The sequence below is a fragment of the Triturus cristatus genome, chromosome 3_2 (genome assembly GCF_964204655.1).
Source record: "Triturus cristatus chromosome 3_2, aTriCri1.1, whole genome shotgun sequence".
Lineage (NCBI taxonomy): Eukaryota > Metazoa > Chordata > Amphibia > Caudata > Salamandridae > Triturus > Triturus cristatus.
The window spans coordinates 538,644,401-538,670,508 of record NC_140584.1 but is presented as its reverse complement, the minus strand read 5'-3'; the positions used below and the strand labels follow the sequence as shown (position 1 = coordinate 538,670,508).

The 26,108-nt window shown below is 46.2% G+C and overlaps 1 protein-coding gene across 1 annotated transcript in view; it reads right to left on the bottom strand.

Annotated features, from left to right (window-relative positions):
• LOC146857670 (solute carrier family 13 member 1-like) overlaps positions 1 to 26,108 on the bottom strand; it is a 521,802-nt gene that overhangs the window by 460,990 nt on the left and 34,704 nt on the right. Inside the window, exon 2 of the mRNA XM_085648250.1 lies at positions 8,605 to 8,733. Within this exon, the coding sequence (XP_085504376.1) occupies positions 8,605 to 8,733 (129 nt within the window). The remainder of the gene's footprint in view (positions 1 to 8,604; positions 8,734 to 26,108) is intronic.

Below are 26,108 nucleotides of genomic sequence, written 5' to 3'. Positions count from 1 at the left end.
GCACTGGTCTTGCATAGTACAATGTCGTGTACAGATTATCTGTGTCTTCCCCTTGTTCAACAGGTATCCCGACCTGCTCCCAAATTCCTCCGCCATACTCTCAATTTCTTTGCTTGCCGTCTCTGGCTTGGATGTAGTAATGGCGATGTCATTCACATAGGCCAACACCTTGGTCTCGTAGCCATTAGTTGTTATTGGTTTGATCACGGGATTCAGAGTTATCTGGTTAATAAAAGGATCTAAGTATTTGGTGAAGAGAACTGGGGAGCACAGACACCCCTGCCTTGTCCCCCTGGCCACCTCGATTGCCCCCGATTTGTTCCCCATCACCTGCAGCCTTGCGTAAGGTCTATAATACATCGCCCAAATAGTTATAATTAGTTGTGGGCCAAACCCCTTCTCTGATAGAGATTCCAAAGGTATTGCCATGGCACACGGTTGAAAGCTTTCTCAGCGTCTAAGAGGATCACAGCCATTTCGTCTCCAGTTGCCTCAGCTATATCCAATAGCGAGATCACCCGTCTTAAATGGTCTGTAGTTCCCCTGCCAGGTATAAAGCCATGCTGCCATGGCGAGACTAATTTGGCTGTGACCCTTTGCAGCCGGTTAGCTAAAGCTTTAGAATAGATTTTGGCATCGGAATCTATCAGAAAGATAGGGCGATACGAGCCGGGCAGCTCAGGTGGTTTCCCCTTCTTGGCGAATATTATTATATCTGTTTCCTGCCATGAAGTAGGTGTGATTCATCGGTATTGTCCATCAAGAAAGAGATCATGCAATAGTGGGACCAAATCGTGTTGAAGTATCTTATACAACTCAATTGGAATTTTATCTGGCCCAGATGCCTTCCCAGAGGATAAGGAGCTTAGGGCGGTCATTATCTCTTTGAGCGTAAATTCTGCTTCCATTTTTAGGCGTGTGGCTTCATCGATTTTACTCACCTTGAGATATCTATTTCTAATAACCATTTGGGCAGAGTCAGTAGAGGCTGCTTGATATAGATTTTGATAAAACTGTTCGAAAACCCCCATGATCTTCGCAGAATTGGTTTCATACTGCCCTTCGCTATTCTTGATTTTAGTTATATTGTTTTTAGATATCTTCTGCATAGTCCGAAGGGCCAATAATCTGCCAGCTGCTTCCTGATATTCATACATCTCCCTTTGATATATCTGGCTATTTATTTCTGATTTTGCGATAGTTATTTTGACCATAACCTCGCTTGATATCTCCTGCCCCACCTGACAGATCAGTTTAGTATATTCTAGCTCCAGTTGTGCCAGCCGTGTAATTAGGGAGTTGGCCATATTTCTTTGAGCCTTGCACTGCTGGCCAACATAGCTTATCATTTCCCCCTTCAGACCAGCTTTGAAAGCATCCCACACAATAATACGTGAGGCACTTTAACTCTCTTACCCACTTTTTGATGTAGCAAATGAATTTTTCATCTGCTAGTAGTTTTCTATCGAAAGACCAGCAGTGTTGCTTCTTCTCTATTCCCTGACGTGTTATTTCCAACAGGAGTGGGTTGTGATCCAAAAAGAGTTGGGGCAGTTTAGTTATCTCCACCACGTCGAGTATCCTAGTAGGGATCATAAAATAATCTAGGAGAACATATTTTTGATGGGGGTGTGAGAGATAGGTATATCCGGGGTCTGTAGCATTCTTATATGCCCAGACGTCCAAAAGCCCGTGAATATCCTTAAAGGTGTTTAGTGCCTGACAGACCTGTGGTTTCCTCCCGTTATAATGCAGCCCACCATCTCAAAAGACAGCCGTATTCCCATTGTTTTCTCTGTAGCTCAATTCCTATATCTTTGTAGTACCGCTCTGGCCGCTTCCCAGAAAACCAACATGGCGGCCAGTGACGGGACATAGAAGCTGGAGGTTAGCATACCAGCTTATGCAGTACGATCGGCAGAAGAGGTGTAAAATGTCCTGGAGGAGAGGATTAAAGAGAGATTGGAAACACCAGGATAGAGAGAAGAGACACCGTGTGAGCTGCAAGAAAGTGAGAAAGCAACCCGGAGGATGGAGGAAGACAGGAGCAGAGACCACGAGGACGACGGTGCCGTAGCCGGCAACCCGACACCACCCCCGCTTGATAATAACGCTGCTGCCACCGCTAGTATTCCAGAAAAGGAGCCCACCGGTGCACCCTCTGAAACGACCCTGTAGGGCCGTGGCCACAGGCAAATTTCTTTCTTGAATGTCTTTGCCATACACAGATGGTGGGTGGGAAGTGCACCCTAACAACAAATAACAACACTAGAGGAGAGGTGTCTTCACGGGTGCGGTGATGGTAGCATGAAGCTGTTAGCAGTTATACGAACAGCGTGCTTACAGCGTATTTTCTTTATTTTTCCCCGAAGGCTACCTACAAACACCCCCTGTGGTTGAGAGACTCAAGCAGACCTCAAGGGGACAACACTGAAAAGAATTAGAAAAGGAAGGCAAAGAAGTAGCCGGACATAGCAGAACAAGGAGAACTAATATTGCTTTATTCAACTTTATTTCTTCGTATTTAATCAGAAGACAAATCCACTTGCGTCCAATTAAATCCCCATAATAAAGATAGAAGAATATACCTCTCTTTTAGCCTGTTACTCACGTGTCTTATTCACACTACACCCCACAGACCAAAAGCAGAAAGAAAAAAAGGGGGGGGGGCGACAGAGGCAACAATCCTTTACCCAATTTTCTCTGGCTCTATTAGCTTCGGAATTCATACTGCTCAGTACTGCATTATACATCAGCATGAAAAGTTTTCTAGGGGCTGGTCCCCCCACGACCAAGGTTAGCAGGTTCCACTCCTCAGGTTCCTGTGGAAATGTTGGAAATTACTGTCTGATCGATCCTCTCAATCTCTGATAATGGAAAGCGTCAAGTGAGGAGGAGCCTCAGCCTCCCCTACTAAGATATTTGATTCTGGAGATAAACTGTTTTTCTTTATATAGGTCTAAAAACCTATAATGCTGTCTCAACTGTAGATTCTTGACCAAATATCTTTCACATGTGAGCGCCTCCTTGGGGTTGCATTTTAAAGGTATATATAGTGAGTATAGTACTTTCACCGTACACATCTGCACTAGTCTGGCCCATGCCCAGATAGTACAATGTACAGTGTGGATTTCGCCTGTAGGTCGAATCAGAGGTTTCGACAATATAGTTTCAAGTGGGTACAAATCCGCAAGATCTAGTTTCAGCCCCCTGTGCGGTACTTGCCTTGTGTTTTGAAACCAGTGAGCTTCGAATTGTGCTTGGGCTATCACATAGCATGCCATGAAATTTGCCTTAGGAAACCCACCATGCACATAGGGCTTTTGTACCATTCTCACATTCTCAAACTAATACACAGCTGTTTGCTGGTCCAAGTGAGTTTCATAAGAAGCATACCAACCTTGATAAAAAAAGCCACGGTTCAGTGGCATTGGTATGTTCATCTCCATCAATGCTATTCTGCCCCCCAGGGTCAGGCGTAGATTGATCCACTTTTCAATATTAGTTGCTATTTTCCTCATACATGTTCCATAATTTTCATAAATAATAATTTCTGTCACTATGGAATTGTAAGTCTAAATATCTCACTGAGTCAGTTTGCCATTGCAGTGGGTTTCCCAATATAGGCTGTGTTGTGACGCTGATACGTGGCATCATCAGGGATTTTTTTCCCAATTTATACGCAATCCAGAATAATTGTCCGTGGTTCGCAATCTCATCTATCAGCGAGGCTAGGCTTATCTCCGGATTTTTGACTAGCAGTAAAATATTATCAGCTTATAGCGATCTGAGCATTCTGCAAGGCCCAAACTGAATACCTCTGATGCCATGAAATTCCCTTAGTATATACACCAGTGGACTATTGCTAGGAATAACACAATTAGCAAAAGGGGTCAGCCCTGCCAGGCTCACAATTTTATGGCTATTGGGTTTGAGATCTGGACGTTAACTCTTATTCTGGTGACCGGTTTAAAGTAAAGAAATTTGACCCACTTTATTATTGCTTTACCCAGTCCCAGTCTATTAGGCACAGTCAATACAAATGGCAACTCGATTGCCCAATGCCTTTGTGACATCCAAGTATAATGCTATTGCCCTGATATCTGGTCTTATCTGCTGAGCAACTGAGAACAAAGTTCTCAGATTGTCTGCAGTTGATCGTCCTGGTATAAATCCCCTTAATAGCGCCTCAGGCGGGAGGCGATTATTTTTGCCAGAATTTTGTTATCTAAGTTGATTAAAGACAGTGGTCTGTAGGAGTTACACAGTCCTGCATCCTTGCTCAGCTTTAGTAGTGTTATCACAATGGCAACCCTAAGAGTGGGGGAGCTTGACTTTCCAAATGGCTTCTCCATACATATTTAGCAAGTGCGGCACTAGCAACTCTACATATTCATTGTAGAATTTCCAGGGTAGTCTGTTCCTGCCCGGTGCCATCCCATTTTTCAGGTCTCTGCTTGAGTTTTTTATTTTTTTTACAGTAAGGGGTGCACAAAGAACTTACCTCCCAGCTCTTTCCAACCAAGCTAATGAAGCTCTCTCAAGATAACCGTTAATATCCTCTGTAAATTTTTCCATACTGAGAATCATACAGGTTGTGATAGTATTGAACAAATTAATCTAGGATTTCTTCAATTTGGTACCCTGTTTTCCCATCTTGCATTTGTATGTGCACAATATGGTCAGGAACCTGCCGGGCCTCTTGCCTTAGCAGCTGCATATTTCCAAAATAGTTAACATCCCTATCTGCCTCTTCTAGGAATTCTTGGCTATGGTCATTCGTGTTTTTATGTCTGGAGTTCACGCTCCATTTTATCCATTCAGGCCCTTATTGTTTTTAAGATACCATGTCCTTTCGAAATACACTCTCCTCTGATTACCACCGTAAATGCTTCCCACTAGGTCCCAGGTTCCTGTACTGAATCTATGTTTATCTCAAACTATGTATATATAGCTTGTTGAATTTCCTATTTGAATGCGGTATCTAATAACAAAGTTGGCTGGAATCGCCATAACCTCTGCGTATGTGCGATGTTTGGGATATATAGTGCTAACTTTATGAGGGCGTGGTCAGAGCATATGTTCCACTTCCATCGCCAATCAAGCACATCCTTAGTTCCAAGTCAAACATTTATTCTAGAGACTGTGCCGTGCACTTTTGAGCTGTAAGGGTATACCTGTGTCTGATTATTTCTAAATCTCCACAGATCTACCAGGTCATTCTGTTACATTACATCCAGCGATGCAGCACTAGCTGCGGGGTGATAGCTGTCTCTGGTATTGGTACTGTCCAACGTACTGTGTCATGTCACATTGTAATCACCTCCCCATATGATAGTGCGTACCTCCAGTGCTGTACATTTTGTCATTACATTCAGAAAGAATTCAGAATCATCCGAGTTTGGGATATTTACACGTGCACTATTGTGATGTGTGACCGATTAAATGTGCCCTCTACTAACAAATATCAACCTTCTGGAACCATTGAGCCTCCGTACGTTCCACGGCCTCAGTTTAACCATGGGCTGCCTCATCTTGTCTATCTTGTGAGGTTCTCAAAGGGGCATCTAGAGTATGCTTTTAGCTTATAGGGTTATCTGCTATGTTACTGACTATTTTAAGGAGCAATAATGTAAACATGGCCCATTCTTACGCCGAACTCAAACATTCCAGCAGTAATCCCAACTTGAACTATCCCCATATATCCCAAGTCACCATATTCCCATATTTTCAAAGTTTTAACTGCAATTACGCTAGGGGACGACCTGACAAATATCTTGATGACACAGAGTATAACTAAGAATATTATTAGACTGTTAACTAGTCATGGCACTTTTTCCAGCCACCCAATAATCCACCACAACAGGTGGGGATGACAGAGCGGCTGACTGTACATCCATAAACACCATCCAGACCTTCATGGGCTGGCCTCCACCAGTAAAATGAATCTGAATTATTAGCCACTGTGTCCATTTGCAAGGACATGGAGGGCGTCAAAGTCTGCCCCCAGCACATGTCCGTAGCTAATTCCTACCGTAGGCATGTCGACACGCAAGGTGAGTGCCCAACAGATCTGCGATGCCTGCATTCATCATATTGAGGCAAAGCATGCTAGTCATTGTCACTGACCCTACGGCTCACGTCTTCTGCTGTAGCACTTTGGTCTTTATTTGTTTTTTTAAAAACATTTGTTCAGAAACGCGGTCACGGGCAGGTGGTGGGAGAACACATGCACTTTCCCATTGATCCTGTACCACAACCTTGCAGGATACAGCATGACACAAGTGAAGTTAAGTTCTTGTAGTTTCCTCTTAACTGAAGTGAAATTTCTGTCTAGCGTCCAGGAGAGCTTATGTGTGGCCTGGGCAAACGTTTTCTGTGAGCCTTCATATAGGAGAGTTCACCCAGTTTGCGTGTGAGGGCTAATATCTTGTGGTCTCTCTAGTTTAACAGCTTGTCCAGAAGAGGGAGTGGAGTCACACCTGGCACCGGATGCGCCCCCAAATTGGGGTGTTCTCTCTTGATTATGAATACAGTCGACAGGCTTTCTTTACTCAAAATGATTATAAGCATATTCTCCACATACTCCTCCATCTTTGATATTGCAGTTGATTCTGTAATCTCCATTATGCGCACGTTACTTCATCGGGCTTCCAAATCCTCACACCTGCGTTGTGTTTTCTTCTGCCATGTGTTTGTTTCTTGGTGACCCGGACTATCGAGTCTTCAATATCCGATACACAACATTCCATTTGTGTAATGCTCGAGTCATGCTTCTACAACTTTTCATTCATGGCATCCGGTCTCTGCACTAGCGAATCGATTTTGTTGTCTATTTTCACCAGATTGCCATTTATTTGCATTAGCAGCATGTGCATTCCAACCCAGAGGGCTCCTGCGCATGCCCCTCTAAACCCACACTGGGTGCAGATTTTGCAGCTTTATCTGGATTGCATGTTGCTTTCCATGCTTCAAGGGCCAGTTTGTCTTGTTTTCGGTCACTTTTCCCCATGCTACTGCCTAGCCAGATCAACTGTCTTGGAAGAGGCAATCTCGTTATGTGTGTCTCTGAATGAGATGCCAACTGCTACAGAGTTAGGTTCTGCAAGCAATCCAGTCCACACTGCAGGGCTCTAAGCGCTCCTCACTATCAATGGCACTCCATTTTGGCCCTCGGAACGTGTCTCACCTGGCACTACAGTGTCAAGGATTCCACACAGACACGGCCCGTTCTCTCCTTACCAGCCGTTTATTCAAATATGTGCATGTTGTGGCAGCAAGCACTCCCATTGATTTCCACTGGCATTGCTACTAGGCGGAGTAGCTGGCTGCCAACCACATCCGCTGACACGGGCTCCCATGCGGAGCTGCGCAGGAACTGCCTCGGCCAGCCACCACTATTAGATCTTGGTAGAGGCCATGCCTGCCAGGGCGCACGACTGACTCGGCCATCGCTCGAGTTCTCTCTTTATTCACGGGCCATGACAGCAAACGTTGGTCAGCCCAGTCTCACCGGCAGTGCAGTATGGTCTAAACGCACCAAGCAGTTACAATTCTCCATCAGTGCATTAGAAAATCATGAAGAATAGTGCAGCGACTCAAAGTGCGGCCATCTTGGTAGACCTCTTGAACGCCGCTCAGTGTCTTTGATTTTAAAGCAATATCCTGAATCATTCTCTCTCACTATCATTTGCTCTTTGAGACTTTGGTAATTCTTGGACAGAGTCTATGACCCCTCTACCGCAGTGTAGTGGTTGCAACGTAGGGGAAATTATTTGACGTGAGGGCAGAATATGTGGTGTAACACTCTCCTCCTTTCTATAGTCTGCTGAGCCTGATTTTTGATTATTAGACAATAAAGACCCTTTCGGGGTTATTCACAATAGTGATTCACAAGTCACTACAGAAGGCCATCAAAAAAGTAAAATAACGAAGATTGCTATTTCTTTCAATATAATTTCATGTAAGCTGTTCACGATTTTTGCAGCCTTACAGGAAAAAGTATTTCTGTCATCCCTAACCCGCTTCTCACATGAACAGTCAGCAGGAACTTGTCCTTTGATCTCAATATCCCAGAAGGAAGGTGATGTTGGAAGCTCGCCTTCGGGCAAGGAAGAGCTGCCTACCTTTAGCTGTGTCTAATGGTAATGGATAAGTGCATTCCAGTGATGGCTGTGGAAACTAGCATGATACCTTGCCATAGTTGAGTGTACTCTGGGGTCTGTTGTGTCTTAGAAACAGCACGATAATTGTGATGTAAACTCGTGCTCACATTCCAAAAACTAAGTGTGGGAACAGTGAAAGGCATTATTTGAAATATGTATCAAATAATAAATGTGTACATGAATTATGTGTAATCGAAGATAAAATTGTACTTTTGTTGATTATTTATGCTCTGTAGCGGATTGCTGAGTATGAAGAAAAACTCAATAAAAAATGTTTATAGAGAGTAACATTTCTTTACAAAATTTTTGTTATTTTGTTATACTTTATATTTAACATTTTTACAGTGCACCCTCAGACAAAATCCCCATTAGGAGGTAAAGAGCACGTAGGAAATGCATGGAATATTTGAGGTTGTCCAATAACTCTTCAGATATTTACCTCGCTCGACTTCATGATGCCAAACAAAGGGAAAAGAAAGGCTGGGACCATCGCTGCAGCACCAAGAGGTATCGCTTCGGAGATCCATAAAGCGGCTGTAACCATGAGGATGTAGGCACATGCTGCTTCCTGAAAGAAATGAGTGAATAATTTAAATGGCAGAAAAGATGTGTCACATTTAGGCCCTTAAACACTTCTGCATATTTTTAAACAGTAAGGAGTGTGGAGAATAAATCAGCATCTCATTGAACAGAACCTCTTGTGTAATGTTGATCTAGGTGTTATGTGAATGAAAGAGCACAGCACATGACTGATGTATACATAAAACAATTATACTGTAGTGGGAGCTTTTCAGGGGCGTTGGGGAAAATTGTGAAGGTGAGATCATTTACCTCTGTGGTCTTCGGGCTTACCTTTTGTTGGGTCAAAACCTGAACACCAACTACTCCCCTTAAGTCCTTGACCCTCGGGGTAGCTAGGTAGAGCAGCCAAGGCTTACTCATACACTTTCGATATTTTTATAAAAGAGCTCATGCAGTATACGCTGGCCCCCATTTCTCCCATCATGCTCAACCGACTAAGGACATGGGAATCTACAGTACAGCCCTTGAGTGGTCTGCCTCATTTTAGATTGACAGATCATAAGCAGAACCACTTGCTCCCTTCTCCTCCTCCTTTACAATTACATCCTGGGGGGTACCTCAGGACTCTTCCCCATGTGGGCAATACTCAATTGATTCTTAGGCTAGACAGTGATTCTGCATCTATGCAACTTCACTTTGAGAACTGTAAGCAGGCCATCTATTCCTGGATGAACAATATCTCCTTCAGCCTAAACTCAGATACAACTGAGATTTTTCCTAGTGGTCTTTTGAACTAGGGTTACCTCTCATTTCTATTCCCTCAGCCTACAACTTATGCATTCATCTTAAATATCAATTCGCTTTCCCTCTGCAAATTAACAAGCTTAATTCTTCTTGCTTTTTGGTCGGAATCCTGTAAATATTCCTATCCCTCCTCCCACCTACTGTCACAAATCAGTTGTCATGGTGTTCACTGCCTCATGCTTAGATTAATATACATTCCTTTATCTGGGTTTACCAAGCTTCTTGACTGCCAGGCTACACAATATTTACCATGCAGCTGCCACATTAGCACTTGACCTCAATTGTTAATGCCGTACTTCTTTTGATCTTGTGTTACCTCACTGGCTCGCTCTTTGTACACAGATAATGTATTTTCGTGTCTCTGCCTTTGTCATAGAATTATCTATGGGTTCGCTCCGGTGTACATGCTGAAGTTCTTCATTCTCTACAAATCTGCAAAATCACCATGCTCATGAAATGTCCATCCTTTGCAGTACCTCAATTCAGACATTTCAGATCTTTAGTCTGCACCCTTGCTGTGGTCACCACAAAAGTCTGGGATGCCCTCCCTCTCTCCATATGCCACCTCTGGAACGAATAGTTTCTTACCTGTCGGTGTAGTTTTGCAGCTTGAAGATCTTTCTGGATTCACTATGCTGTGCATTATTCCGCGATCTTGTGGTTGGGTCCGGATTCGTAGTCTTTTCTTTGTTTTTTTTTTTTTGTTTTTTTGTAGCCCAGGTGGGCGGCGACGAACCACCATTTGGTGCACCTCTCGTGACGTCGTCGTGCTTCCTGCGGAAGTCCCACCTTTGCGGCGCCATCTTCGGGTTCTTTTTTCCCTCTTTTTTTTTTTTTTTTTTAAACCCTAGGCGATTGATTATTCCTTCATGTCCATTTTTCTGTACGTTTTCATTCCTTTTGATCTTTTCCATTTTACCCCCTCTTCCTCCATCCTCATCTTCCTGGCGGAGGCGGGCGGGTTCGCTAGTGAATCCAGAAAGATCTTCAAGCTGCAAAACTACACCGACAGGTAAGAAACTATTCGTTTTGCAGCGTGAATCTTTCTGGATTCACTATGCTGTGCATAGACTTTGTAGCGGTTTTCCTAAATTTGTGGCGGCTGGGTGGTAGATGAGCGTTGGTCGTTGAAAATGTGTTGAAGCACCTTCTGTCCAACCTGTGCTTCCTTGTTCATCTGAATGTCCACGCAGTAGTGTTTCGTGAACGTGTGCACAGATGCCCAAGTTGCCGCCAGACATATGTCCTGGATGGGCGTGTTCGCCCGGTAGGCAACGGTGGCCCCCTTCTTCCTTGTGGAGTGAGCCTGAGGCCCCTCCGCTAGCTCCTGTCCAGCCTGTTTGGGGCAGAACTGAATAGTGAGGGCAATCCATCTTGCGATGGTGCCCTTAGTCACTGGTCTACCCATGAAGCTAGTAGCAAAGGACACAAACAGCTGCTTTGATTTCCTGAGTTCCTTGGTTCTCTCAATGTAATGCATCACCGCTCTCCTAGCGTCGAGGGTGTGCAGCGCCTTTTCTGCGTTTGAAGTCGGGTTTTGGAAGAAACTTGGTATCTGAATACTCTGATTCATGTGGAACGCCGACACCACCTTGGGCATGAAGTGTGGGTCTGTCCTCAGGACTACCCTGTCCTTGTGAATCTGAATGTAGGGTTCCTGTAGTGTTAGTGCTTGAAGTTCGCTCACCCTGCGTAGCGAGGTTATAGCCACTAGAAAGGCCGTTTTCATCGTTAACATTTGCAGTGTTGCCTTGTGAATGGGTTCAAACGGTGCCTTCATGAGCTCCGTCAAAACCACGTTCAGATTCCATGCAGGCGGCGGCAACCTTTTCGGAGGGGCCATTCTTTTGGCTCCTTCCATGAATCACCTGCGAAGTGAAGAAACTTCCACCTTTCTCACCTCTGGTGTAGGCAACGATCGCCGCTAGGTGTACCCTTAGGGAGCTCGAGCAGAGGTTACTCTTTAGAAGGTGTGTGAGGTACCTCAGTACTGTTGAGTTTCTTGTCATTCTGTTTTGCAGGCCCTTTTTCCTGCACCACACAGTAAATCTCTTCCATTTTGCGCTGTAGCATTTTCGTATAGTTGGTTTCCTTGCCTCCCGTAGCACCCGCATAGTGCTAGGAGGCAATATAAGGTGCGCGAACTCTAGGTCTTCAGGAGCCATGCCGCCAGGTTGAGGGTCTCTGGCTCTGGATGCAGGACCTCTCCGTTTTGCATGGAGAGCAGGTCCCTTCTCCTCTCGAACCTGTATGGATTGCCTTGTGCCATTTCTTGGATTTGTGAGAACCATGTCTGCCTTGCCCACTGCGGAGCCACTAGGATCAGAGTCATGTTGCTGGCTCTGCACTTGTCGAGCACTCTGTGCAAAAGGGGTATCGGTGGAAAAGCGTAGGCAAATGTCCTCGACCAGCTTATCCACAGGGCATTTCCCTGGGATTGCTGATCTGGTTGCCTGGACGCGAAGCTTTGGCATTTTGCATTTTGGCGTGTTGCAAATAGGTCTATCGTGGGAGTTCCCCATCTCCGGAAAAGCTTCTCCGTTTCCTGGCCATTGAGCTCCCACTCGTGCGATGCCGAGGTCTGCCTGCTTAGCCAGTCTGCCTCCACATTGTCCTTCCCCGGTAGGTGAATTGCCAGTAGATCTATCCTGAGAGGTATGGCCCATCTCCAAATCTCCTGTGCCAGAGAGGAAAGAGGGAACGACTGTGTCCCCCCCTGCTTGTTGATGTAGAACATTGCCGTGGTGTTGTCTGTCTGAACCAACACCCTCTGGTTGTACAGGGGCCTCTGGAATGCCTTCAGGGCTAGCAGGATAGTTTTCAACTCGAGGTAATTGATATGGCGAACCGCATCTGCTGGAGCCCACAGACCCCTCACTCTGAGGTTGTCCATGTGCGCTCCCCATCCCTTCTGCGATGCGTCCGTGGTAATGGTCATTGTTGGGTTTGGTGGTGTCAGGCTTCTCCCTGCTGTCATGTTGTCTCTGTTCCACCAAGTCATCTCCTCCTGCACTGCGTGCGTAACAACCACTAGATCCTCCCAACTTCCGTTCGCTTGTGACCATTGCTGTTGTAGCCATTCTTGGAATGGTCTCATGTGCAGGCGTACATTCGGCACCAGCTGGATACACGACGCCATCATCCCCATCATCTTGCTCACTGACCTCACTGTCAGAGCTCGCCCCTTCCGGAAGAGCCGCGTCTCCTTCAGTAGGGCATCTGTCCTCCTGTCGCTGGGCACCACTGTGCTGTTCAGGGAGTTGATTTTCGCTCCCAGGAAAATCTTCACCCGTTCCAGCGATGACTTCCCCCAGTGAATCGAGAACCTCGCACTTCTCACGTGAGTCTGCCTTGACCAGCCAGTCGTCTAAGTAGGGGTAGACATGGATCCCCTGCCTTCGTAGGTGGGCCGCGACCGCCGACAGGCATTTTGTAAACACCCTTGGCGCCGATTTTAATCCGAAGGCCAGGGTTGTTAACTGGTAGTGTTCCTGGTCGATGTTGAATCTTAGAAGGCCCTTGTGTCTTCTGTTTATTGGGATGTGCAGGTAGGCATCCTTGAGGTCCACGGTGACCATGAAGTCCCCGTCTCTTATTTGGGGCAGTACCTCCTGCAGCGAAGTCATTTTGAACTTCTGCGTTCTGATGAACTTGTTTAGGTAACGCAGGTCCAGGATGGGTCTGAGGTTTCCGTCTACTTTCGGGACCACGAAGTAGTTTGAGTACACCCCTTTGTTGCGTTCTCTAAACGGCACTGCCTCTATGGCTCTTTTTTCTAGAAGTTTCCGTGTTTCCTCTCTGAGAAGGGCCAGTTCTTGATCCGATCTCTGCCTTCCCCTTGGTCTTCTGTTTGGAGGTCTTTTCTCCAAATCTACGCAGTATCCGTACTGCATGACGTTCAGTATCCACTTGTCTGTGGTTATACGCTGCCACTCCTGAAGGTAGAACCTCAGTCTTCCGCCTACTGGTGTTGTATGCTCGTAGGCCTTTGATTCTTCTCTCCCCCCTGATGTTATTGTACTGCGCCTCACCCCTGGGGGCATGTCAAGGGTAGGCGTCCTCTTGCGTGCTGAGTCACTTTGATGAGGGCTGGTCACCCCCTCTCCTCCTCTGGCACGTCCGTTCCCTCTCCCGCGAAAGTACTGGCCCCGAGGTTGGTACTGCCAGTTTTGCTTCTGCTGGCCTTGTTGTCCGTGACTATCACCCTGCTGACCCTGCTGGAACGTCTGGTGCGACGCCTCTTGCTGGCTTCCTCCCCGACCGTAGGGTCTCCTCGAGGGATTGCCTCGCCTCATTCCCCTCAGCTGTAGGGCCCCCATGGACCTCGCCGTTTCGTTTTCTTTTTTCAGCTGGGTGAGTTTCTCGTCTACTGTTGCTCCAAACAGTGTCTCTCCGTCGAAGGGGGTGCTAAGGATGTTGTTCTGCACCTCCGGTTTGAATCCCGAGATTCTTAGCCATGCATGTCTCCTCTCGGTGACCCCTATGGCCATTAGTCTTGCCGAAGTCTCTGCTCCGTCCAACGCCGTCTTTATACAAGAATTGGCGATGTTTTTACCTTCCACCAGGTGCGAGGCTCTCTGGCGGTACTCTTCGGGGAGGTGCTTTACTAGCTCCCCCATCTCGTCCCAGTGTTGGTACTGGTGCCTATTGAGAAGTGCATTTGAATTCGCCATGCGCCAGTGCATTGCGGCGATCCTCTCGACCTTTCTTCCTGTGAGGTCTATCCTCCTGCTTTCTTTATCAGGTGGTGGGCCCGAAGTTGCTGGTACGTTGGCCCTTCTCCTGGCCGTGGAAGTTATGATGGAGTCGGCGGTGACGCTACCTTTGATGTAAGGGGGGTCCAGGGAAGAGTGCTTATACTTCTTCTCAGTCCTGGGCGTGATCGAATGGCAGGTCGCTGGTTCCTTGAAGGCTTCTCTCCCCTGATTCATCACACTTTGTAGCATGGGGAGGAATTGGCTCCTCGTCTGGATGGGGAGCAGGGTCTCGAGGAGGAAATTGGCTTTCGGCCTCTCTTCGTCGAGTTTGACGCCGAAGGCTGTCGCTGCGCTCCTGACCACCATATTGTACACCCCGATGTCGTCGGGTGGCGAAGGCCTCGAAGGGTACGTGTCCACGGGCTCCTCCGGGTTTTCGGTGTCGAGATCCTACCATTCGATGTCGTGGCTGGTAGATGGCGCCGAGCTGTAGAACGACTGCTGGTCTTCTTCCTCGGCTTCGCCATCATAATAGGTCTCGTCTTCCTCTTCGAGATCTCTCGTCAGCCCCTCGGCGTCGAATTCGTCCTCGACCTCGACGACGTCCGTCGGTGGAGCCGTTGGAATCTTGAATTCCTTCATCTTGGCGTCAAACTCCTTCTTCCTTTGAAGGATGTTCTCCATTTCGGCCTCGAGCCGCCTCTTCTTTTTCTCCATCTCGGAGATGCTTTCAGCGTCGACCGCGGGTCTTTTCGACGGAACTTGCGTCGACGTCAAACGTTCTTTCTGCGTCGATCGTCCCGTTTCCTGGGTTGTCTTCGACGACCCTTGCCTTTCGGCGTCTTTCGGCACCAGGGAGTCCTTTTCGAAGGATCCGCTCGGCCTCTTGTCCATGGTTCCCCCTTTGGTCGTCGAACTTTTCGGCGCCGGGGCTCCCTTCGTGGACTTTGACTCTGATTTTCTCGAGTCACCCTCGTGTTTTCGAGGTATTTTCTGTTTTGAGCTCGATGATTCTCTTACCTCGTCTTCTTTTTTCTTGTCGGTCTCTACGACCGTGAAGTTTTCGGCTGCCTCGGCGACGTTGTCCTCATCGTCCGTGGAGAGGCCCAGATCGTAGAGCGACGGGGCCTTACCCTTGCCATCCATGCTGGCGTTGGCTCTTCTCTGCCGATCTCTCACCCGGAGCGTCTTCGGCGCGAAGGCTGAGCAGGCATTGCAGTCCTTACTCTGGTGCTCGACCGGTAGGCAGAGGTTGCAGACCGGATGCTGGTCCTTCTGCGCGAACTTGTGGTGGCAGTTTGGGCAGAACTTGAATGGCGTCTTGTCCATTGCGCTCAGGGCCTCTGAGTGCGCATTCTCCAAGGTCGTCGAAGAAAAAGGCGCAAAACCTCCTTTCTTCGCGCTCCTGATGAAATCTCTTCCTTTCCTGTGATATCTTCGTAGCATTTATCGCCGAAACTCGCTTTTCTTTCTTCTTCCTTCGATTGTAATTCTGGAGCTTCCCGATGACGATCCAGACCCAACGGCGGAAAAAAGAATCTGAAGATGGCGCCGCAAAGGTGGGACTTCCGCAGGAAGCACGACGACGTCACGAGAGGTGCACCAAATGGTGGTTCGTCGCCGCCCACCTGGGCTACAAAAAAAAAAAAAAAAGAAAAGACTAAGAATCCGGACCCAACCACAAGATCGCGGAATAATGCACAGCATAGTGAATCCAGAAAGATTCACGCTGCAAAACCTCTCTTATTTCCACAAATATCTGAAAAAACATTTATTTCAGTCTCTTAGTAGATGCATGCTTTTATCATATCTCCTTCTAACACCCGGGCGTTCAGTTCCTGGGTGGTTGCGTGCTCTGTCACTCTGCTATTCATTCATCCTTTCACTTAGGTGTTGTGAGTAGAAATTCAGAACTCACTTTAGCAGTGAACAGTAGTAAGTTTATCAGCTAGTGATTTCCTTAATAAAGGAAAAGTAAATTATTCACAGGACATGGCTAAATATCACAAATACAATAATACAGGGTGCAAATGTAATTCACGGAGCTATCAGTGGGAAATAAGAACTACCATGAGGTTCCTCCTAGGTTGTTTATATGTGGCTTTACTAGATCCATTGCCCTACAGACTTTAGGTGTGCAATTTTGTTCACTCTCCCAAGGTGGTGGGCACAACAGGTAGTAAGACTAGCAAAGTATAGGTATCTTATGTTACTCTGTATAGCTGCCACGGCGTCTCTTAATGTCAGTCAGATCCCAGGAGCCTTGGTTGCACACAACATGCTTAAATGCAGCGCATAGATGTGTCCTACAGTGTCTTGTTTGCTGGGGCTAGAGCACCTCACCTGTGGACAATCTCCAATAGGCAACAGCCCTTGACTGTGCCCCAGCCGTGCTGTCTTCTGCAAGGTTCTCAGCGGTGCAAGTATGCGCAGGATTGTGCCTCTGAGTCAGAAGAGAAGGATCAGCACTGGCACTGGTAGACACTGAGTACTCACTCGTGCACCAGTTAGAGGGAGGAAAATCTTGTTTGCTGGATCTTCATCATGCCCAAATCACATCCCCAACACCCAAGCAAACCAAGAGACTGTGCTTAATCGAATCAGTAAACCGTAGAATGCAATCACAATTATTTCCTGCTCCAAGTGTGGACAAATGCTTCTTCTTCTGGGTATGGAAACTGACCAACACGATTTTGATTTTCTTTAGCAACAAGCCGTCTTAGGCATTTCTTTTTTGGTTCTGCCCTTTGAAGACCCTTTTACTGTTTTTGACCAACTTCCAACATTCTCCACAAACTGATCAGGGGGAGACTGAAGCGCATGCAAGTACAGGTTTAGGGGAGCAAGTTTCTTCACTGCGTGACATACTGAACTGGTACCCATCTAAAAAGGCCTCTTCTCACAGCCTAACAGTGCAGATCCTCTCTTCGACTACAGCAGTTCAATGTCCTGTTTCTTCTTCACAGCTCCTCGAGACCCTTCTCTTAAATTAAGTCTTTCTTCCAGCAAATATACCTCCAGTTCTCCTCTACAAAACTCAGTAAGCAGCTTCCTTCAAGGTATTTCAAGGCATTTCAAGGCAGCCACAGTCAGCAAATCTATACCCTGGAACTCAGATGTCATGCTCAGTCTCCACTGGTGTAGCACCCATAGCATTTGTCAATGAGAAATCTTGGTGCAACAGCTAAGGTTTTTTGCCCTGTCCCGAAACTCAGATTGAAGAGATTACAGATTCCTGGGGTCCGAATCTATCCTTTTTAGATTGAGCCTGGGCAGCACATGTGCTGCTCTACGAGCCATGCTGTAATGGAGTATGTTATTGGAGCCCCTCGCACCCTCCACCCATATCTGTAATTGGCTTGTGTCATTGTCCCTCGTAAATGATGGCTTCTGTTTCCGTATTAGGCTTGTTAGTCCCTCTTTAGTACCGCCTTCTCTTCATTTGTAACCTCCCATGAGGACAGGCCCCTTTACTTCGGTTGTTACACGGTAGGTTTTCTTTAGTCAGTGAGAACTATTTTCTTTAATGAGCTTCTCTTACTGCAGGAGGGCAGGAGGGTCTCTCATGTGCAGTGTGATCACTGGCTTGTTTAACTCATAGCAAACGGGGAGCTCTTCAGGGCCATGGGAAACAGAAGGGGGCAACTCAGCAATGCCTTTAGGGAAGTCAGAGGTGCATGATGTAAATTCCGCTAGATCTGGTGTGTTCATTTTGTGAACGAACATCTATGTTAAACATGAATATGCTTTAGGTTTGCTCCTCCGCTCACTTGCTAAAAACCATGACTTCAACAAAGGGCTCTTACCTTCATTTCTCAATGTGTTCTTCTGTGAAATGGATCAGAAAAAGAAAGAAACTCCTTGGATGCAAATGTCTCTATGGACACTCTCTCCAGCAAACGCAAACGCAAACACGACCGGAAGATATTGGAGTGCTTTAATGAGCAGTTCTCCAGTTCCAAAGTGGCAGCTCGCTGTGCTTTACTCCTTGGCTCAGATTGATTACCTGTAAAGGGTGTGCTTTCACCCCCAGCTTAAAGTTGCTCTCACTCATTTGGTTTTCTCCCCCTGCCTGCCACATTGATCTGTCTATCGTTTGCTTACCTATGCCCTCCGTGCCCCTTCCCCCATCGCGCCATCATTTTTCCTTACCCACACCTTCAGTTTTGCTTTCAAACACCCTCCTCGTCTTTGTCCTTCTGCTACCTTCTGTTTGCAACACCCCCCCACACACACACACTTTTAAACAAACATTTGAAATGCAATTGATCTCGCATTTGCGAGAGTTTAAGCTTTTGGCATAGTAAATGACAATGCCTTCTATTTATGTTTTAAAAACCAAAACATAAACAAAAGGCATTGTCATTTACAATGCCAATAGCTCAAACTTGTGTAAATGCGAGCCCTATTGCAGATGCTTGTTTATATTTTTTCCAGACTGTTCAAGTTACAATTCCTGTCTTCTACTTTTAGGAGGAAGAAGAGGTTGGCCAGGGAGCTCCCTCTTAAGAGATCCAAACAATGGCACAAAAGAGGCAGAGGCTTCTTCACCAAGCTGTCTCACTAAATATTGGCAGAAAACCTCTGGGGAAGAATGAAGTAGGAAGGAGCAAAGACTCAATACATTTTTAAGGGGCCCTCTGTCTCCCATACCCCACACCCTCCAGTCTTGTCCATTTCAAAGGAACACAGGTATGCTTCGGAGAACTCCTGCAAGTCACAGTGCGCAGGCACTCAGAAACTTCCATCCATACAACAGGACATCTAAAATGGATTCCTGGACTGTAACAGTCCAACACAGCACATACACTTCATGTCACACTCCTACACATATGAATGTCCCATGTGGATAGACCAAATAAGCCTTGCACAAAAGCAGCCAAACTTAACTTAGAAGCAATGTGTAAAGTATTTATGGAGTGCACAAACAGTAATAAAGTGAAAACACAATGCACGAAAAATCTCAAACCAATATAGAAAGATAAATGTTAAAAATAATAGGATACCAGAAAAAGTTATACCAGAACAAGAAAAATAATTCAGTGAGTAGAACCGGAGATATTCAATGTAATTTATTTTTGTAAAAATAGTGTCTAAAAGCACAAACAGTCACTCCTGGTCATCTGGTTGCACAAGACCGGGAGGAAGTCACAACAACCATGGCGGTTTGCATGTGTCAAATACAGGAACCAGGTCAGTCCAGCTGAAAGGTTACTTTCTATTTCCAACACAAAGAGTTCCATTCACGGTGGAGGAGACTGAGCATCGCAGACAGTCGTTGCTGTAGCTCAAAGAGTCAGTTAAGCATCATGGGTGGTCGTTGCTGCACCTTGGTACTGGCTGTCATCACAGGCTGACGTTGCCTTAGCGTGAAGTGCAGGTCTTGCATTGTCAATCGACGTTGGCTGGCGAAGAGCAGGTCTCACAAGAATTTCGTATTTGCAGTTGTAGCGGACAGCAGAGTCTTGGCAGAAACAGGCGGATTCATAGTCGTGAGGCGCCCAAACTTGACGAATCTCACCTTTTCCCTACGTGGAGTACACTCTAATGCCACCCAAGGGTCCAGGACTTGGGGCGGCACCTCTTGGTGATCAGAGACTCACTCCAGAAGAGACCAGCATGGCTCGAGCAAGCCCCATTTGATGGTCCAGTTGCAGCAGGTCAGCTAGGAAATTTCAAGGAGGCCTCTGAAGCTTGTTGTGCCCCTGTAGCTCACTGGAGATGTCAGCCAACTGACCCTAAAGTCACTCTGGTTATCCTGGGATGAAGGCAAGCTGGTCCATTTCCCCTTCTCAGACAGCAGGGCACTCCTCTGGCAGCAGGGAATTTCTTCTTCTGTAACTTCCACAGGTCCAAGAGCATTCTGATGAGTGTCTCTGGAGGTCCAATATTTATACCTGGTGCTAGACCTTTTGTGTGGGGAATCCCTGTCCAACACCAACATCTTCTGGAAGGTTCTCCCCCTGTCAAGGCTCTAAAATGTCTGGGGGTGATAAAAAGCAGGAAATGCCTAGTGTGATTTTCCTATGTGTGTGTGTCGGAGGCAACACCCTTTGAAGTGTAAGTGGGGCGGATTATAGCCCTCCCCAGTCCAGCCATCCTGCTAGGATGGCCCATCCTGTCCACACCTAAGCCCCCTTTATGTTACTCTCTGAAGGGAATACACAAAATTCAACAACAGAGCCATTCACAGTCATGTGACCCAGGACACTGGCAGACGACAAACATGGTTGGGATAAGAAAATGCAAAGTTTCAAAAAGTGGCATTTTCAGAATCGTGACTTTGACTTAAGCATTAAAGATGATTTTAAATTAAAATTCATATGAGCGTAAAGAGCATTTTTCTATCAGCTCCCAATCAAAAGTTAGAAATTATTAAATGTACAAAGGCACACTAACATAGTCAATGGAAGAGATAGGCCTTACAGCAGTGAAAAACAACTTTAGGAGTTTTTTACTGCTAGGACCTATAAAACGTTAGTACACATGTCTTACTTTTTGAATGCTATGCACCGTGCCCTATGAGCCTTTAAGGCCTACCCTCAGGTGATTAAAAAACATTAAATTGGAAGATTATGCCTGGTAAAATGTTTATTTTACCGGTAAAGATGGCAGTTCAGAACTTTTCAAGTGCTACTTTAGGTGGGTGTCACAATGAGTGCTGCAGGCCAACTAGTAGAATTCAATTTACAAGCACTGGGTACATGGAGTACCATTCATTAGGGACTTACAATGTAAATTAAATGTGCCAATTAGGTAGATGCCAATTATACCCTGTTTTTATGGAGAGAGCACAAGTAGTTTAGCACTGGTAACATGCACAGAGTCCTAATGCCAACTGACACCAATTCTGCAAAAAAGGAGATGTGAAGGCAACAAGACTGGATAAACATCACACCAAGGATGTCAGGTGGAACACTACAAAAGAAATGTGATTGCCTTCTTCAAGGCAGTGGCTTTTAAACTAGCGAACTAGCAATGCAATTAACTTGATACGCATTGATTTCCTTTTATACTGCAACAAATGGATAAGACAAGTAGAAATTATCATATTGGGTATAGAGAATGTGATACGAATGATGAAATGAAAAAAGTAAGACAAGGAAATAGTAAAAAGACAGTTTCAGTATGGAGGAAGAATGCAATTAAAATATGTACACACCTATTACATGGAACTGTGTTGCATGTATCAAATAAGACCGTGAGAAGGCATTTAGAAGGTTGTTCTGCACATTGTTAACACTTAAGCATCACGGATAGAGCTCACAAGGACCATGTGGTGGGTACCTAATTTGTTTGGGGGGAAAGGTATAAAGGTAATAACATTCAGAATTCAAAATTAATAACTTGACATTTTAAACACAAATGGTCCGGTCATTATGCACAGCCCCATATAATTAATACTTACTATGCAATGCAGGGCATTCTATAGAGCATTCTAGGTGGCTCTTGTAATGGTGGCACCTGGGTAACATATTGTAGCTGATCTAGGCAACATGCAGCTAAACCCTCACATAATGATGATCTCTGAATGGAATGCTGTGTATATTCTTTAAAATGTTTTGTCAGTCCCTCATAATGGTGTCTGTCAACCCCTGTTTGGGGGAACCACAGGGCAAAAACTGGGGCTACTGGGCCCACCCGTGGCGGCTGAGGTCTTGGGGCCCGTTTCACTATGGCTGTGCAAACTGGGAATAGTATAACCCTCGGGGCAGTGGGGGCGAGCAGTCACAAAGTTCTCAAGAAGGTAGTGATGATGGAGGCAAGAGCGCAGAATTCTACAATAATCAAAAGACATGTGTAGTGTAGACATTGATATAGAAAAAGAGGTAGAAAACTTAGAGGAGATTAGCAATCAAGAAGTGATGGATGTTGCAAGTGCTGTGATGGATGGTGATGGATGTGATGGATGGTGTATGTGCATTGGAGCAGTAGTGGCCTAGCCTAAGAAGAGCGCAGGATACTCTGATGTGGAGTAGGAGGTTGTTCCATGCTTTAAGAGAGATACAAGAGATTGCCCATCATCCTGATCTGGTTCTATGTGTGGGTGGAATGTGTGCAAGTAGGAGTCCTGCAAAGCAGAGGTGTCTCGATGGTTGATGGAAGGAGATGCGTCTGTTCAGGTAGGTGGGCCCTGAGTTGTGTAGTGCCTTGAATGTGTATGTTAAGAGTTTGTATTGAGGACGTTTGGGTATTGGAACCCACTGTAGTCCCCTGAGGTGTGGTGGGAAAAAGAATGAAGTGAAAAATAACTTATAAAGCTTTCACATGCCCAAAGTACACAGAAGCCCAACACAATGAGAAGACCTAAGAGCCCACTAGAGCAAAACATCCTAAAGAGTGCAGAGCCAGGTTTTAAGGCCTTTCCTAAATAGTAGATGATTATCTTTCAAGGTAATGGAATGAGGTAAAGTAGAGCTTGACTGCGACATAGAAGAAGGGCTTGCCAACCCAACAAGCACATCCAGTTCTGGCAAAACAAGCGATTTGCTGGAAGCAGAATGCAATTCTCTCCTAGGAACATTACAATGAAATTTAGGGCCAAGAATATGTAGTACCTTATGTGGCATACATAGTACCTAAACATCAGGTACTTACTAACTGAAAGCCAATGTAATTTCTTGACCTCTTGAGAAATAGGCTGAAGTTTGGGGATATCAAAGATCAGCCGCCAGCTGCATCCTGCACTGCCTGTCTGGTGTGAAGTGAGTTCTGTGTGGTAGGTTGAGGATGAGTCTGGCTGTGGAGTCCTGGATGGTTTATCGTCATCTAGTGAGTTGTTTGGTGATTCCAGAGTAGAGGTTGTTCCCATAGTCCAACTGGATGGTGACAGCTTTTCTAGTGACAGCTTTTCTAGTTACTTGGGAGCCATTTGAAGATTTCTCTCAGCATCTATAGGGTCTGGAAGCAAGACACGATGACGGCATTGACTTGGGTTGTCATGTGCTGTTTGCTGTTGATTGGGGACGCGCTCTTTGAAGACCTTACCTGTGACCTGGCAAACTTGCTGCTGCTATCGCCGTGAGGGGAACGGCCCTGCTGCTGGGGAAATCTGTGCTTGTCACTTCCCGAGGCCACACCGTGAGGGAGGAGAACTACATTACCCAGAGGCCCTGCTGCTGGGCGCCCGGCTGTGAGGAGATCAGCCTGTGCCCAGCCTGTTTAAAACCCACACAGGCTCAACGCGGCGCGGGACGCGCTCTTTGAAGACCTTACCTGTGACCTGGCAAACTTGCTGCTATCATCGCCGTGAGGGGAACGGCCCTGCTGCTGGGGAAATCTGTGCTTGTCACTTCCCGAGGCCACACCGTGAGGGAGGAGAACTACATTACCCAGAGGCCCTGCTGCTGGGCGCCCGGCTGTGAGGAGATCAGCCTGCGCCCAGCCTGTTTAAAACCCACACAGGCTCAACGCGGCGCGGGACGCGCTCTTTGAAGACCTTACCTGTGACCTGGCAAACTTGCTGCTGCTATCGCCGTGAGGGGAACGGCCCTGCTGCTGGGGAAATCTGTGCTTGTCACTTCCCGAGGCCACACCGTGAGGGAGGAGAACTACATTACCCAGAGGCCCTGCTGCTGGGCGCCCGGCTGTGAGGAGATCAGCCTGCGCCCAGCCTGTTTAAAACCCACACAGGCTCAACGCGGTGCGGGACGCGCGCGGGCGACGCCCGGGCGAAGCCCGGGCGAAGGGCGGGCCCGTCCTTGCCCGTCAGAGCCCGGAGGAGTCTGGTCTGGGCCACACCTCCGACAATTGAAAGCAGCCATCGATCGCTGCGCAGGTGAGCGCCACCCGCCCCCATTGTTATTCTATTCTATTCTGACATTGTTACTCCCCTGTAATACTGTTGTATAGCCACTTTGAAAACCATGGGGAAGCGCACTAACGCTACGGTTACGAAATCAACTACTACTTGTATTGAAAATATGTTGGAAAGGGCAGTTAGCATCGTAAGTAATGAAATTGAACTTACGGAGAGGCGGCTATCTCTCGGTCTTGTACAATCTGCTCCACTTATTGCACCACTTACCGGATTCACTGACGAGACTTGTGACCTATCCGCTAACAATTCCATAGCCCCTGCTTCAGTTTCTGAAGCGGCATGTGACATTATAACATCAGATTCACCTGTACCAAACCCTGATGCTAGAAACGTACCGACATCTACTATGGGGGCCAAACGCAAAAGGAAAGTCGGAGAGATTGCAAGCGTGAAGAGAAAACAACCTAGCCGACCCTGCTCTACACGCTCGACCCTAACCTCATGGTTTCACCCATCCACTAATCAAATATCTGAGGACATTTCTCTGGTTGATATGATCTCCCGTACGGTTGGAACACAAACAGACAATAGTCACCCTTTTTCCACTACTGACAATGATTTTGTAAACAGAGTAATTGATACTAGTTATCTAGTAACTGTTATTACAGATCATATTAAGCCAGTTCTCGATAATTTCCTCTCCTCTTTACAAGACCGTATTAACGGCCTGCTGCTTGTTCAATTTCCTAATCCGGTACCACAGCCTCCGAACGTGGTACCTCAAGCAGTTGCCTATACATGTGACCGTGCCGATATTGGCGGGCGAAATGCTAATATTCTCTCAAATAGTAAATGTATTCCCCAGCCAAATACTGAAGTGACACCCAATCCAATTCCGGGACCTAGTAATTGCGTGACTTGTAATAAGATTCGCACCTGTCTTGATGTGAGAAATATTAGGGATGCCAATAGCCCTTTGGACCGTGTTATTGAAATTTCAGATGGTAATGTATCAAATAACAAGTCACACACCATAAATGTACCCATAAACCAAATAAATAAAATCATACAAGAGGCCGATACTATCCCAAAGCCAACAACTAATCTTGTGGGCAACAAGGAGGTGTTAAACCTGCCCCCTGAGGCATGCCCATACGTCGTAATTTTAGCAGGTGTTCCCCCCTTAAGAGAAGATCAGTTTGAGTCCTGGGAGCAACTACGCTGCAAGTGCGTGGATTGGCTTACCAAACATAAGAGATTCAGGCCCTCATTGATCGGGAACATAATTATGGTACGACGAGTAGGCTGGTTGGGGACTTCACCCAAAGATATCGATGGTGACTGCATTATCATCAATTTTCGACGACAATCAGTGGCTAAAACTATTTTGACACCCCAGATGGAACAGATGGGTCAAGATACTAATATCTGGGCCCTACCTTTAGGTTATTTCTATAAACCTGTATTTGAAGTGCCACCCCGTAATATACATGATTACACTACAACTTATAACAGATTTACCCCGTTGTCGGGCTTGGACTGTCAAGATTGACTGCGTACTCAGTCAGTGAATGCTCCAAGAACTAACGCTACAATCCTAGTACCAACCCAAGATAGTCCCCATGCTCCCATATTGGATATATTAGACACCAGGGAAAATAATCAGACACTTAAAATCTTAAGTTGGAATACAGCTGGTTTGTCATCCAAGCTAAATTTAGTGGATTGGCAAGCATTAATTAATCAGCAGGATGTTGTTATGTTCCAGGAGACTTGGGCAACCCAGGATTTGTATATGGAGGGGTTTGAATGTTTTAATATCTTGTCCCCCATCCCCACATCAGGCAGACCTGCTGGAGGTCTGTCAATTTGGATTAATATTAAGGCAGGTGGTCGTTTCAGAATTATACCTACGAACAGCGACAAATTTCATGCAGTTCTTTATACTAGGGGAGTTTCAATTTATTTGATAAATTTTTACAATGATGATTTTAAAACTGTGCCCAATATGAACTTTTCATCTCTGTTTAATTTTGTTTTACAATTACAATCTAGTACGTGCGATGACCAAATTATGGGTATATGTTTGGGCGGTGATTTTAATGTTAAGATTCACAAAGACATTTTTTCTGCTATCCGACTTGACACACGAGTTCCTCT